The sequence below is a fragment of the Sphaerodactylus townsendi genome, linkage group LG07 (assembly GCF_021028975.2).
Source record: "Sphaerodactylus townsendi isolate TG3544 linkage group LG07, MPM_Stown_v2.3, whole genome shotgun sequence".
Taxonomy (NCBI): domain Eukaryota; kingdom Metazoa; phylum Chordata; class Lepidosauria; order Squamata; family Sphaerodactylidae; genus Sphaerodactylus; species Sphaerodactylus townsendi.
The window spans coordinates 123,296,102-123,309,662 of record NC_059431.1 but is presented as its reverse complement, the minus strand read 5'-3'; the positions used below and the strand labels follow the sequence as shown (position 1 = coordinate 123,309,662).

General features: G+C 49.5%; 1 protein-coding gene across 1 annotated transcript; it reads right to left on the bottom strand.

Moving 5' to 3' along the window:
• Positions 1-859: 859 nt before the first annotated feature.
• On the bottom strand, positions 860-12,947 carry LOC125436088 (homeobox protein NANOG-like). The gene is made up of 4 exons (XM_048502706.1): positions 12,791-12,947; positions 7,466-7,740; positions 6,224-6,313; positions 860-1,868 (listed from the first exon to the last, which is right to left on the bottom strand). Exons 1-4 carry the CDS (start codon positions 12,945-12,947, stop codon positions 1,422-1,424), a joined length of 969 nt encoding a protein of 322 aa, XP_048358663.1. The 3' UTR covers positions 860-1,421.
• Positions 12,948-13,561: the final 614 nt, after the last annotated feature.

Sequence of the window (13,561 nt, the reverse complement as noted above, 5' to 3'; positions counted from 1 at the left end):
GGGAGGGGAGACCGTGTGAAATGGAAAGTCTCAATTCTGGTTTCTACAGGAGATTCGAGGTTGCCCAAGGCTTGGGAGAATCGCAAAACGACTGTCATTCACCCCTCCCCGCCAGCTTTCCTTTTCAGATTGCCCGCAGCACTAGCCAACACTTTGGAGGTCCGGCCGGCCACCTGTTGCAAGGGTGTGGATTTGTAGGCTTGAGGTGGGGGTTAACTGTAGCCATCACACCTCTGGTCATCTGCTCCCTGGGCCAGAGGGAACTAGGAGGGCGACAGCATGGAGAATGCTTCACACCAGGGTTGCCACCATCCTGCGGCACAACACCCCTCCTTTTAACAGTTTCGGGGGTGTCTGTGTTGATCTGCAGCAGAACAAGAGATTTGAGTCCAGTAACCCTTTCTTGGTCTCTGAGGTGCTACTGGAACCAAATCTCGTGGTCCACCCGTTGTGGGTTGAGGTGGGCGGATTTTAAGTGACAGCGGGGTAAACAACAATCCTTGAGTGCAGAATATCCTATTGACTAGAAGTGACTGCGGAACGGAGAGGGAAGAGAACCCTTTCGTGGGACAAGTCCAGGATAATTCTAATGCTCTGTCCCAGCATGGATGTTTGTGAAGTCCTCTTGGGCCATACAAACACGAGCCATGAGCTGTTGAATTGGCACCGCTGAGACCCTTGATAGCTGTTCAGCTGGTGCAGAAATCTAGAATAGGGATCTTATGCATCTTTCACGAGGTTTGTTGGGCAGTCTCTTTTTAAGTCAAGGAGGTCAAGGGCTGCTCATGAGAAGATGGAAGGAACAGCTCCTGCTTGAAAACTCCTCTCTCACAAGCAACCTATTAGAAATACTGCAGTAATTTTATTCCTAACAAGTTCCCAAATTGAGAAACAACCCAGTCAGGAGAGGAGTTATCAGAGATCACTAAAGGGGTTGGGGAGAGAGAATGTAAAATATTTGCTTTACAGAAATGGAACAAGACATTTTAATACACAAGCCACCAAACCAAAAACAGAAAGTTAGACAAGATGGAAAAGGAATAGAAAGGAGTTTGACTGGAGAGCTTCTTCCCAGCTGATGCATGGGGGAAGCAGAGAATGAGATTTCTCAGTTTTTGCAGACTGACCTACATGGCAGGCTACCAGGACCAGGTTAAGACAAGCCATAGCTGCAGCAAACCCCTTCCAGAAACCCCCCCTTTCCCTGCAAGGGTTGATGTGGCAGAAGCGCAGTTGGAGCCCAGAGAATTACAGGCGCTGGAACGGAGAAACAGACTGAGAAGTCAGCCTTTTGAAGATCCAAAGAGCTGGAACAGCAGGCTGAACTGATTAGGTGTCTTTCAGTTCCTCAGAGTCTTCAGCCTGAAAGATGGACATAGACAGAATACAGAATCTACAGGTGGAGGGGGGGAGCCAGATGCCTAGGGGTTACAGTCGCTCTGTGCTCCTGTAGTCTGCAAAGGGGTCTGGTAATGCTGCAGGACAGAGGAGTCCGGAAGTGCAGCGGCAGCAGCCGATCCACTGGGGAAGAGGTAGCCGTCTTCCATCTTCACGGCAGCGTATTCCACGCTCGCCGAGAAGCCGTGATAGAAGTTCATCTTCTGTTGGCTGATGTAGCTGATGGCCGGCTGGCCGTAACTGGGGCCACTGCCTTTCCCAAAGAAGCCCCCGTTCTCGCCTCCCACGATGGGGTAAAAGCTCTGGGGGCTGCTGTACAGCTGGCTGCAGTCGCTGGGGTAGTGCTGACCGCTGCCATAGCTCTGAACGCTGGTGCAGCCCTCGTGCATGTTGGCCAAAGGATGGCTGTTTCGAGTAGGATTCATGGAATAATCTTGCGGAGGAGCAGGGATGAAGTCCAAACAGCTGGCCTGCTGGAATCCGTACTGTTTGGAGACACAAACAGAAGCAATGGTGGCCATTAATTTGTGCAATCCTGTTTAAGTACACAACAATGCTGCACCCGTGACACCGTGGCCCAGACCTGGTGGGACGCTCTTTAAATGAGACCAGGGCCCTATGGGATGAGAAGCAATTCTGCAGTGCTTGTAGGGCAGAGTTATTCCACCAGCTATATGGCTGAGGCAGTTACAGTTTCCATAATTCAAATGGCTGCTTCCTCTCATTGCCCTCCTGATTCCAGGTTTGATTTTTGTAACTGCAAGAAGTTTGAAGGCTGAGCATTTTCAGTATATCTAAGAACTTATATATGGAGCAGCAGTGGCGTAGGAGGTTTCTTCCCCCCAGCATTTTCAATGGATGCCCCCTGGTTCTAGTATTATGAGAAAGAGAGAAAAATTTCTCTGTCAACATTTTCTACCCCATGCATAATTTTATAGACTTCAATCATATCCCCCCTCCGACGTCTCCTCTCCAAACTAAAGAGTCCCAGACACTGCAGCCTCTCCTCATAAGGAAGGTGCTCCAGTCCCTCAATCATCCTCGTTGCCCTTCTCTTAAACTATGCTGTATCTATTATATTTATGTTGTGCACCACCCTGAACCTCCTGGGGAGTGTGGTATATAAGGTTAATAAATAATAATAATTTAAAAAAATAATGTGACCAGTCCAAGATCACCCAGCAAGCTTCCATGGCAGAGTAGGAATTTGTACTTGGGACTCCCAGATAAGAACATAAGAACAAGCCAGCTGGATCAGACCAGAGTCCATCTAGTCCAGCACTCTGCTACTCGCAGTGGCCCACCAGGTGCCTTTGGGAGCTCACATGCAGGATGGGAAAGCAATGGCCTTCTGCTGCTGCTGCTCCTGAGCACCTGGTCTGCTAAAGCATTTGCAATCTGAGATCAAGGAGGATCAAGATTGGTAGCCATAGATCAACTTCTCCTCCATAAATCTGTCCAAGCCCTTTTTAAAGCTATCCAGGTGAGTGGCCATCACCACCTCCTGTGGCAGCATATTCCAAACACCAATCACGCGTTAGAGCAGGGGTGTTTTCCTTTTATTGGTCCTAATTCTTCCCCCCAGCATTTTCAATGAATGCCCCCTGGTTCTAGTATTGTGAGAAAGAGAGAAAAATTTCTCCTCTGTCAGCATTTTCTACCCCATGCATAATTTTATAGACTACAATCATATCCCGCCAGACGTCTCCTCTCCAAACTAAAGAGTCCCAAACGCTGCAGCCTCTCCTCATAGGGAAAGAGCTCCAGTCCCTCAATAAATCATCCTTATTTGCCCCTTCTCTGCACTTTTTCTATCTCTGCAATATCCTTTTTTTTTGAGGCAATGCGATAGAACTGGACACAGTACTCCAAGTCTTGGTCGCACCATAACATTATATAAGGGCATGACAATCTTTGCAGTTTTATTCTCAATTCCTTTCCTAATGATCCCCAGCATAGAGTTTGCCTTTTTCACAGCTGCCATGCATTGGGTTGACATTCCCATGGAACTCTCAACTAAGATGCCCAAATCCCTTTCCTGGTCTGTGACTGATAGCACTGACCCTTGTAGCTTGTATGTGAAGTTTGGATTTTTTGCCCCTATGTACATCACTTTGCATTTTGCTACATTGAACTGCATTTGCCATTTCTTAGCCCACTCACCTAATTTATCAAGGTCCGCTTGGAGCTCTTCGCAATCCTTTGTGGTTCTCACCACCCTACATAATTTGGTATCATCTGCAAACTTGGCCACCACGCTACCCACCCCTACTTATTTATTTATTTATTTATATTTTAGATTTCTAGGCCGCCTCTTCCCCGAAGGGCTCGAGAATATACTTCCACAATACTTCCAGGTCATTTATGAATAGGTTAAAGAGCACTGGTCCCAAAACGGATCCTTGGGGGACACCACTCCCTACATCTCTCCATTGTGAGAATTTCCCATTTACACCCACTCTTTGCTTCCTGTTTCTCAACCAGTTTTTAATCCGTAGGAGGACTTCCCCTCTTATTCCTTGATTGCTGAGTTTTCTCAATAGTCTCTGGTGAGGAACTTTGTCAAAAGCCTTTTGGAAATCCAAGTAGACAATGTCCACTGGATCCCCCTTATCCACATGCCTGTTTACACCCTCAAAGAACTCTAGTAAGTTTGTAAGACAGGATTTGCCTCTGCAAAAGCCATGCTGACTCTTTCTCAGCAGGTCTTGCTTTTCTACATGTTTTATAATTTTATCTTTAATGATAGATTCTACTAATTTACCAGGAACAGATGTCAAACTGACTGGCCTGTAATTTTCCGGGTCCCCTTGGGTCCTTTCTTACTAATTGGTCTGACATTGGCCATCTTGCAGTCTCCAGGCATGGAGACTGATTTCAGGGATAGGATTTGCATATTAAAATTGAGAAGATCAACAATTTCATGCTTGAGCTCTTTAAGAACTCTTGGATGAATACAGTCTGGGCCAGGGGATTTGGTGGCATTTGGATTTTATCAATGGCTGCCAAGAACTTCTTCCTTGTCTACCATTATCTTTGCCCTAGTTCCTCGGATTAGCCTCCCAAGAAGCGTGGTTCAGGTGCAGGAATGTTCCTCACCTCCTCTTGGAGTGAAGACAGTCACCAAAGGGAATTCATTCAGCTTCTCTGCAATCTCCCTGTCATCTTTTTAGCACACCCTTTGTTTCGCTGTCATCCTAACTTGGACCTACAGCTTCCCTAGCTGGCTTCCTACTTTTGATGTACTTGAAGAACTGTTTGTTTTGGTCTTGATGTTCGCAGCCTTGTGTCGTTCCTCCTCAATCCTTTTTTGCCTCCCTTACAGCTAACTTGCTTCTCTTTTTGCCACCATTTGTGTTCCCTCCTGTATTTCTTCATCAGTCAAACTAGACTTCCACATTTTTTCTAAATACATTTTTTCTTTTTTCTGATAGTTTCCCTCAACCTCTCTTGTTAACCATGGTGGCTTTCTTTTTTTGGACTGGGTGCTGCCGCTTACTAACCTGCTGAGTTACATTCCAGCTGAGCTTTTAAGACTGTGTTTTTAAATAACCTCCAAGCATCTTGGACAGTTTTGACTCTCTTGATTTTCCCTTTTGACTTCCTGCACATTATCCCCCTCATCTTTGAGAAATTTCCCTTTCTGAAGGTGAATGTAACTACATTAGTAGTTGTCCCTTGTTTTATTAAGAGATACTGAATCTGACAGCATTGTGGTGGCTGTTTCTACTATCGGCTCAACAACTTTTGACTTTCCTGCACCAGGTCCTGGGTCCCACATAGAATTAAATCTAGGATCACCTCTCCCCTGGTTGGTTCCACAACCATCTGCTCTAAGCCACAGTCATCTAGCATATCCAGGAATGCTCTCTCCTTACTATGACCTGAACATGCATTTTTCCATTTTATATGGGGATAGTTAAAATCACCCATTACCACTACATTTTTGTTTTTGTTGGCCTCTCTAATTTCTTTTTCCATCTCAGAATCCTCTTTTGCACTTTGGTCAGGGGGACGATAATATATTCCTAATATTAAACTGTCCTTCACACCTAGTATTGATATCCACAGTGATTCTGTGGGGGAACCAGCTCCCCTTTCGTTGTCTATTTTATGTGACACTATCCTCTCTTTGATGTAAAGGGCAACTCCACCCCCAATGCGCCCAGATCCTACTTTGACACTCTTAAACAATCCACCATGCTGGCTCTTTTGCAAGTAAAAGATATTTTATGATTGTTTTCTTTACTACTCTTCAATGTGACATAGTGGTTAAGACTAGTGAACCACACTGACCACATCGGGACTAGAACTGAATCCCTGCCCTGCTACAGAAGCTCATAGGTCAGTTAGTCTCTCAGCCAAACCTATCTCGTGTAATGTTTTGTGAGCTTATAGCAGGATAGTTTTGTGGAAGCCACAGATGACACAGAAAAAAAATTAGAAACGCATATATAAAAATAGATGTATAGTACTGTAAAATATCAACACATTTTATCGTTTCATACCATAAATATGCATATTCTATTTTAAAGTTCAAATAAAAGGAAAAAAATCAGACTCCTCTGGTGTGAAGGGAGGGACAAAAAGTTTTACGTGGATTTCCAGATCCAGGGAGGCACCGCGCCCCTAACCCATGAGGTGGGAGGAATAATTGTAAATAAACAATGTATTCCAGATTTACCTGGTCTCCACTTCTGAAATCTGGAATTTGAGGCGCTTGTCTCAGTGACACCATAAAAGAACCCTACCTGACTCCTAGGGGACAGAAGTTCATCTCTTGCCTCATCGGCAGAACGGGAGCTGGAGGGCCAGCCGACATTACCTGCGGAGGGCACATCCCTTTCTTCAGCCACAGAGTTTCTTTCTGGGTTCGCTTGAACTTCATCCGTTGATTCTGGAACCACGTTTTCACCTGAAAGACAGAGCCAAGGGCTCAGCACCTTCATACGGCCTGTGCAAATACAGCCCAATTCAGACAGGCTATGCCGATACAGCCTGAAAAAGGTTGACTTTCTGTCCCACACGATTTTGGAATGCCATTAGGATTCTTATCGTGATTTATGGATTGCCCCCTATTTTAACTGGGCTACCTTTTATCATGAAAAAGATAATATAGTCCCCTATTAGTTGGTGGATAGAGATCCAAGGATCAAGCTTGCAGTGGGAAAGTATCTCTCCATCATATTTTCCTTAAACAAATAAAAAGCTTCCTACTTGGTGCTCAAGGTCTTCAGCTCAAAAGAGCTCAGAAGAAAGAAGGAAAGGAGCCAAGCCAGCAAACAAAACTAAACCCCACTGGCGCACCAATACCACGGACATACATAAAGTGGCATAAAAGACAGTTTCCCCTTCTCAAGGGCCTGGGAAATTACAGCTTTGGGGGAGGGGACGTGCAAGTACAGATCCCAGGATCTGAGGAGGGAGTGTTGCCAACCTCCAGGCAGGGCCTGGAGATCCCTTGTGATTACCATCAATTTCCAGACTACAGAGATCAGCGTTCCTGGAGAAAATGACTGCTCTGGAGGACGGCATGAAGCCCCACTCAGATCACTCCCCAAGCTCCACTCCCAACATTTCCAGACATTTCCCCACCCAGAGCTGGCAGCCATCAGTAGAGGGTAGCTGTGCACACACACACACCCGTGTCTTAGCGTGGCCACTGTTTTAATTGTTGCTTTTATGGTTTGTGTGGATTTTTACTCTGGTTTTTTTAAATCGGTGTAATATGTGTTGGGGGGTTAGTGGTTCTACAATGTGGCTTTATTTGTGTGTTCTTCATGGTTATCCTCCTTGGGTCCTTGAGGACAGAAAGGGGGCACGCAACTTTTGCAAATAATAAACAAAGCCAGTGCCAATTTTCCAGTCCAGATGTGCCATGAAATGCTGAAGATGTAGAGAAGGTGGGGGCGGAAGGGAGGAAAACTCTTGAGCCAAGGCGCTTGCAGCTGACTGAACAGCAGACTCAAGAGGGGCAGCTAACAGCACAGACCTCTCACAAAATCAGGCCAGCAAACTGGGGTGATATTGATCCACCCTCAGCGGAGTCGGTGCTTCACTTCCTTACCTGTTTGTAGGTAAGCCCCAAGGCTGAGCCCAGTTCCCGGATCTGCTGTGGGCTGAGGTACTTCTGGCTCTGGAAGCGGTGGTGCAGGACTTGGAGTTGCTCCTGGGAGAACGTGGTCCGGATTTTGCTCTTCTTGCCCCCCCTCTCACTGTCTGCCTTGCACCTCTGGGGGGCGGAAGACAGGTGCGGGGAAGGGGGGTGCCCATTGGGGCTGGTGGCGGAGTCTGGGGCGTAGTGGGCAAGAGGTCCAGAGGTGGAGGTCACTGGAGAGAGATCTGAAGACAACATGGCAATGTAGGAGGCTCAGAGCCAGTCTCTACTCCGCAGCTGGGGTTCCCAACCTCCAGGTGGGGCCTGGAGATCGTCCAGCATTACCACTCACCTCCAGACAACAGAAATCAGTTTTCCTGGAGAACATGACTACTTCTGGAGAGTCCACTCCGTGGCCTTAAGCCCCAGCTGAAGTCCCACCCCTCCCTAAACCCCTCCCCCAGTTCCACCTTCAAGTCTTCTCAAATCTCCCAGCCAAATATTGGCACCCCTATTTCCCTGCCCATCAGCCTGACAACCCTGCAGGGCGGGCCTCTCACAGAATCATAAAGTTGGAAGAGACCACAAGGACCATCAAGTCCAATCTCCTGCCATGCAGGAAGACAAAATCAAACCACCCTTGACAGATGGCCACCCAGCCTCTGTTTGAAAACCCCCAAAGGAGACTCCACCACGAGGCCACGTATCCCACTGTCCAACAGCCCTTAACCGTCAGGAAGTCCTTCCTAATGTGGAATCTCTTTTCCTGCTATCTTTCATGGACCAGAAAGGGGCTAATATGTTGGGAGCAGCTGGGCACAAAATTAGGGTTACCAACTCTGTCTTGGGGAGAAATTCCTGGAAATCTGTGGCTTGTCCCTATTGAAGACATCTTGGGACGATTTCACCTGTCTATTCTATAGAGATGGTCCTGATCTGATCTCTGTAGTCTACAGATCAGTGTGACAAGTGGGAACCCCCAAGGACTTGGGGGAGGCATCTCTTTCTCTCTCCCCTCCCTATTTCTTCTCTCCATTTTCTGAAAGCCTCCATATTCTCTGCCCTTATCCTGGTTTCTTCCCTCCTCCTAAGATACCAACCTTCAAGAAGGGTATTGAGATCTGGAATTACGAGAGATCTCCCCACGATAGTTGCCAGCTCAAGGTTGGGAAATTCCAGGAGAATTGTTGGCGAAGCCTCAGCAAAGCCAGGTTTGGAAAGGGAGGTCTCCTCAGCATGGCACAATGAAATAAGAGTCCACTCTCCAGCGCAGTCATTTTCTCCAGGGGAATCGATCTTGAGATCACTTGTAATTCTAGGTCGGGGGGCCCCAACTCTGGCACTTCAGATGTTCATGGACTACAATTCCCATCAGCCCCAATTGGCCAGGCCAGCAGGGGCTGATGCAAATTGTAGTCCATGAACATCTGAAGCGCCAGAGTTGGACACCTCTGTTCTAGGTGATTTCCAGTCCCTACCTGGAAGTTGGCAACTCTGATTTCCATGGAGGGGTGGAAATGCTACACCTCACTGGCTTTCATAGGGTGGCTGCTTTGGAGGATCTATGCCATGCCACTTGTGAGAGATCTCTTGCCTCCTCCAACGCCACCCTCCCCCGATCTCCAGATTTCCTAACCTGGAGTTGGCAACCTGTCTCCTTTCCACCCAACAGCCCACCAATTTTATTTGTCTTCCGTTCCCAAACCCCCTATAGCTTTTACCTAGGAGAACTGCCAAAGTGTGGCGCCTGCCACTGGATCAGGCCCAGTTGCATGGGAGGGAATTTATCGGGTAGCACCTCATTTTCCCCTGCATCCCCCTCCTCACACTATTTCCTCCTCCTGGCAATCCCCAGACCCTGCCTCATTCTCTCTGCAGCCATCCACCAACCTACTTTTAGCCTGCCACCCATTTTCAGCTATATTTATTATTTATGGGCTTCCTCTGTACCTCCTGGTCCCAAGTCACCCAGTGAGCTTCCCTGGCAAGATGCAGACCCTCCTCTGAAGCTGCAGCGGCTGCACCTCCCTGGCTTTCCTAGGGTGGCTGCTGTTGAACAGGAGCCAGCAGCCAGCCCTGGTTGAGTCATGCAAGTCGGATGGGAAAAGTAATCCAGAGAACGCTGCCAGGCTTAGGTGGCCAATCTCCAGGCAGGACCTGGAGATCTTCCAGAATTACAACCGAGCCCCAGGCAACTGTCCCCCTGGAGAACATGGTTGCTTCGGGAAGGTGGCCTTTATGGCTTTATGTCTGGTTGAGGCCACTCCCCTCTCCAAATTTTGCCCTCCTCAAACTCTACTACAAAATCTCCAGGAATTTTCCAACCTGGAACTGGTGACCCTCAAAGGCCAAATAGGTCAGGAAAGGGCTCCATTCCCTCCCCCTGCCTGTTACTGAAGTCTGGACCTGGAATCTGCGGTTGCCTAGCAACAGGGAATCTGTTGCTTAAAGCCACAGGTGCTCCTTTTAACATTTTCAGTTAGTTTACATGCACATTTGTCTGCAAACCTGCAATGAGATTTCATATTTTTCTGCAAATCTGGGGCCCTTTTTAGGTTTGTAGAATCAGAAGAGTTGGTTTTTATATCTCACTTTTGTCTACCTTCAAGGAGTCTCAAGGGGGTTTAAAATCCCCTTCCCTTCTCCTCCCCGTAACAGATACTTTGTGAGGTAGGTGGAGCTGACAGAATTCTGAGAGAACCATGGCTGGCAAGCTTCACATGGAGGAGTGGGGAATCGAACCCAGTTCACCAGATTAGAGTCTGCCACTCTTAACCACCACACCATGATGGCTCTCACTACATCACGATGGCTACATCTTAAAATGGCAAAAATTCAGATTTCATGTCAGAATATGAAGGACGAAATTTGAAGAGGGAAGGGATCTCGGAAAGATCCAAGAATGCCATACACTCCACCCTCCCAAGCAGCCATTTAGCATGTGATGGGTGGAAATCGCACCAGTCGGAATATATTATACATATTAGGACGATCCACCTTGCCCGTTCCCAGTTCCAGTCAGGATTTAAGTATCCAAACATTTGGCTGACTTTGCTATCAAAATATAAGATTGGAGGAGACCTTCAGGCAGTGGCTGGAGACTGACAACCCCAGCCCAGATTGAAGGGCAGCAGCGGAGAGGAGGCTGCGCTGCACAGACCAGCCCTTTAAGACTAGCTGCTCTCTGATATGTTGATGTTGGCTGCAGGCCCCTGAAAACCAGCAGGATTTTAACTTCCAAATCAATTAATTGAGACCGGAGATGCCTCTGATACAAAACAGGAGGATGGATCTTATTGGATCATGCAGTCACCAACCTCCAGGGGGGACCTGGAGATCCCCTACAATGACCACTGACCTTTGGGGAAAATTACTTCAAACCTTTTGTTGGCATAATAGAGAATACAGATTAGCAGTGATCACAGAGTAATACAATCATGGTTGCAAGTTAATGACATAATGACCCTCCAGACTCCTCACTGGAGCAACAGCTAGGGACCGGATTACTCCGGTCCTATTCCAACTACACTGGCTGCCGATCGAGTACCGGGTCATGCTTAAAGTTTTGGTATTGACCTTTAAAGCCATTCGCGGCCTTGGCCCTGCTTATCTAAGGGACCGTCTCTCCCTATATCGCCCTACTTGGCCCCTCCGCTTGTCTGAGGCGGACCTACTGGTGATCCCTGGCCCCAAGGCGATCCGGCTGGCCTCTACAAGGGCCAGGGCTTTTACAGCTCTGGCCCCTACCTGGTGGAACAGGCTTCCAGGTGAGATCAGGGCCCTGCGGGACTTACAAAGTTTCCGCAGGGCCTGTAAAACAGACCTGTTCCGCCAGGCGTTTGGCCAGCCGGGATGATGTCAACTAGCCATAAAAACATCCGGCCTCCCATGGGTTCCTAAAGGGGAATAGAAGAGCTGCAGCCATCTATAGTTAATATTTTATGTATTTTAGATAAATTATATATATGATGTTTTAAACTTTTATTGTTGATGGAAACCGCCCTGAGCCTTCAGAGAGGGCGGTATATAAATATAACAAATAAATAAATTGGCCATACTGGCAGGGGCAGATGGGAATTGTAGTCCATAACTTCTGCAGTGCCAAAGGGTCGCCACCACTGCTCTAGTGGAAACCCCAGTGATCATAGTTTTTGCTCTACTAAGGTCTGCCAGTTAGAATTTTGAAGATCTACAAGAGACTGGTATGTAAAGCTTGACTCCTCAAAGTTAAAACAGAGATGAGGGAAATGACTTATAAGGAGGGTTTGTTACATCCTGCTGAGGTTCCAAAGTCATCAGATGTCCAGGTATTTCACAACTTGGAGTTAGCAACCACAGCATCTAGCGGGAGTGTGCAAGCTTTCTGGGGGAGTGGGGAAGGTGGTGTGGTATCTCTCCAGATTTTGGAAGCTGAGCAGGATCACACTTGGTAGAGAAACCTCCAAGAAAGACTCTGTAGAGGCAGGCTGTGTCTGCTCAGACACTCGCCTTGAATAGCCCAGAAGTACCCTGCAACTTGAGGGTGCTTTTAGGGACTGTCACCTTCCAGGTCAGACCTGGGGACCTCCTGAAATCATCGCTCTTCTCCAAACGACAGAAATCAGTTCCCTGGGAGGAAACAGCTGTGTTGGAGACTATACCCCACTGTGTCCCCTGGACTCCACAGCAACACCCCCAAATATCCAGGGGTTTCCCAGCCTCCATCTGGCAACCGTCCCCCCTCCCCAGTGGCTGAGGGGACCATCATCAAGGCAAGAAGCATCCACTGGGACGGCCGGGTGGGCATTGTGAGGATTAATCCGCAAACCATCTTTCCACATGAGACATTTCCTAGGAGCAAAGCAGCAGGGGGGCAGGGCAGTTGCCAACCTCCAGGTGAGGCCTGGAGGCCCCCCAGAATGACAAAGGATCTCCAGCTCACAGACACGAGAGGAAAAGGCTGTCTGGGAGGCTTGACTCTGTTGGGATTATGTCCTGCGGATGTCCTTCCTCTCCCCAACCTCCATCCCCAAATCTCCAGGACTTTCCCGACCCAGAGTTGGCAACCCAAGAAAACGCCTCTCTCCCCCTCTATAAAAGACAAGGGCTTTTCCTTACAGGGTTGTTGGACACCCTGAGATAGGGGAAGCCCTCTAAGCCCGGGGCTGGTCCCCACCCCAGACCCCAAATCTTCTCCCCTTCCCCAACGAGGAGCCCCGGGGCCAGGGCCGTGCAGGGGTCGCCGGGGGGGCTTCCAAGGGGGGAAGGGGCTGCCTAGGCCAGGTGCACAGCAGGTGAGGGGTGGAAGGTTCCTACCTGTGTCCTGGAGTGGTCCCTTCTTCCCTTCGGGGCACTGCTCCTCGTCTTCCTCCTCCTCCGGGGAGTGCCAGCAATATTCCTGGAAGCCAAGGCCGGCCGCCACCCCGGCGGGGTAGGCCTGGTAGTTGGCGCTAATGGCCAGCGGGGCGCTCATGTCGGAAGCCGGCCGCGCCGTCGGGGCGCAGGTTTTATGGATCGCCGCTCATTGGCATGAGAAAGGCGGCCTAATGGCTGGGAGGGGCCTCGGCGGGGGCGTCGTCTGCGGCGGGCCGCCTGCAGGCTCCTCGGGGCACGCGCTGGGACTGCGTGCTTCGGCCCCAGCGCCCGCCGCCGCCCCCTGCCGGCGCTTGGCCTGCCTTGCGGGGTTGCTGTGTTGCCGACGCGCCGTCGGCTCCAAGGGGCAGCAGGCCTCTGGCGCGGACAGGCTCAGGCAAACCGCAAGGGGGGCTTTTCGCCGTCGGGGGACGCCGTTGCAATGGGCGAGGGCGGACAGGGTGGCCATGCTGCGAGGTGACGGGCCCGGGGGTGGCGGTCGGTCGGTGGGTCCTGGCCCTCCTTCGGGAAAGCAGACGGAGGCGCTTCTTGGGGAGCGGATCGGGACCGCGGTGGACGGGGGCCGGCAGATTTGGGCCGGCTTCGGGAAGCCAGAACTGCTCTCGTAGGCGTGAGCCCGAGTGGACTTGAAATGCCCCACACGCCTCTGGGGTGGATGGGATCGGTGCCAGGCGGGACCCCCTCCTGTGGGCTCTGTGGGGCAGGAACCTTGCA

Bases quoted from the DNA above. Each gene is read 5' to 3' on its own strand.
- LOC125436088 (XM_048502706.1), bottom strand. From the start codon at position 12,947: ATGAGCGCCCCGCTGGCCATTAGCGCCAACTACCAGGCCTACCCCGCC. The intron at 7,741-12,790 runs GTAGGAACCTTC...TGTTGTCTTCAG, and splicing joins GGGACCACTCCAGGACACAG to ATCTCTCTCCAGTGACCTCC. The intron at 1,869-6,223 runs GTAATGTCGGCT...GGATTCCAGCAG, and splicing joins AAGGGATGTGCCCTCCGCAG to GCCAGCTGTTTGGACTTCAT.